This window comes from Grammomys surdaster, unplaced genomic scaffold, assembly GCF_004785775.1.
Source record: "Grammomys surdaster isolate TR1022 unplaced genomic scaffold, NIH_TR_1.0 149441, whole genome shotgun sequence".
NCBI lineage: Eukaryota > Metazoa > Chordata > Mammalia > Rodentia > Muridae > Grammomys > Grammomys surdaster.
Genome location: NW_021622914.1, coordinates 1 through 1,763, shown reverse-complemented (window position 1 = coordinate 1,763; position 1,763 = coordinate 1). Strand labels below are relative to the sequence as shown.

The window sequence follows — 1,763 nt, the reverse complement described above, 5'->3', positions numbered from 1 at the left end:
GGGCTGAGCAGCTCGCAGATCCCCGATGGTGAGTTCACAGCGGTGGTGTACAGACTCATCCGCGACTCCCGCTACTCAGAGGCGGTGCAGCTGCTGAGCGCAGAGCTGCAGAGGAGTCCCCGCAGCCGCGCAGGGCTGTCGCTGCTGGCCTACTGCTACTACCGCCTGCAGGAGTTCGAGCTCGCTGCAGAGTGCTATGAGCAGCTGAGCCAGATACACCCAGAACTCGAGCAGTACCGCCTGTACCAGGCCCAGGCGCTCTACAAGGCCTGCCTGTATCCAGAGGCCACCAGGGTCGCCTTCCTCCTGGACAACCCCACCTATCAGACTCGAGTCCTTCGTCTCCAAGCTGCTATCAAGTACAGTGAAGGTGACCTCCCAGGAGCCAGGAGCCTGGTGGAGCAGCTGCTGAGTGGGGAAGCTGGAGAAGACAGTGGAGGGGAGAATGACCCAGATGGTTTGGTCAACATGGGTTGCCTACTCTACAAGGAAGGTAACTATGAAGCTGCCTGCTCCAAGTTCTTAGCGGCTCTACAGGCTTCTGGCTACCAGCCTGACCTTTCCTACAATTTGGCTTTGGCCTATTACAGCAGTCGGCAGTATGCACCTGCTCTGAAGCATATCGCTGACATCATTGAGCGAGGCATCCGTCAACACCCAGAATTAGGTGTTGGCATGACCATTGAAGGCATTGATATTCGCAGTGTTGGCAACACCGTAGTCCTTCACCAGACTGCTCTGGTCGAAGCCTTCAACCTCAAGGCAGCCATAGAGTACCAGCTGAGAAACTTTGAGGCAGCCCAGGAAGCCCTCACTGACATGCCACCCAGAGCAGAGGAAGAGTTGGACCCGGTAACCCTACACAACCAGGCTCTGATGAACATGGATGCCAAGCCCACAGAGGGCTTCGAAAAGCTCCAGTTTCTGCTCCAGCAGAACCCCTTTCCCCCAGAGACCTTTGGCAACTTGCTCCTGCTTTACTGTAAATATGAGTATTTTGACCTGGCAGCTGATGTTCTAGCAGAAAATGCCCACTTGACTTACAAGTTTCTCACACCGTATCTCTATGACTTCTTGGATGCCATGATCACTTGCCAGACAGCTCCTGAAGAGGCTTTCATTAAACTTGATGGGTTAGCTGGCATGCTGACTGAGCAGCTCCGGAGACTCACTAAACAAGTTCAAGAAGCAAGGCATAACAGGGATGATGAAGTAGTCATAAAGGCTGTGAATGAATATGACGAAACCCTTGAGAAGTATATCCCTGTACTGATGGCTCAGGCGAAAATCTACTGGAATCTTGAGAATTATCCTATGGTGGAGAAGATCTTCCGCAAATCTGTGGAGTTCTGTAATGACCACGATGTGTGGAAGCTGAATGTGGCCCATGTTCTCTTCATGCAGGAAAACAAGTACAAAGAGGCCATTGGTTTCTACGAGCCCATTGTCAAGAAGAATTATGATAACATCCTGAGTGTCAGCGCTATCGTGTTAGCCAACCTCTGTGTTTCCTATATCATGACAAGTCAAAATGAGGAAGCTGAGGAGCTGATGAGGAAGATTGAGAAGGAGGAGGAGCAGCTCTCTTATGATGACCCAGACAAGAAAATCTACCACCTTTGCATTGTGAATTTGGTGATAGGAACCCTGTATTGTGCCAAAGGGAACTATGACTTTGGCATCTCTCGGGTTATCAAAAGCCTGGAGCCTTACCATAAAAAGCTTGGCACTGATACATGGTATTATGCCAAAAGATGCTTCCT

The 1,763-nt window shown here is 50.9% G+C and overlaps 1 protein-coding gene across 1 annotated transcript; it reads left to right on the top strand.

The window, feature by feature from the left end:
* Nucleotides 1–6: 6 nt before the first annotated feature.
* LOC114615800 (tetratricopeptide repeat protein 30A1-like) lies at nucleotides 7–1,758 on the top strand (the record flags this gene model as incomplete). Its single annotated transcript, XM_028761420.1, has 1 exon — nucleotides 7–1,758. A coding segment is annotated over exon 1 (1,290 nt), but the record flags the coding sequence as incomplete, so codon positions are not given.
* Between the last annotated feature and the right edge of the window lie 5 nt (nucleotides 1,759–1,763).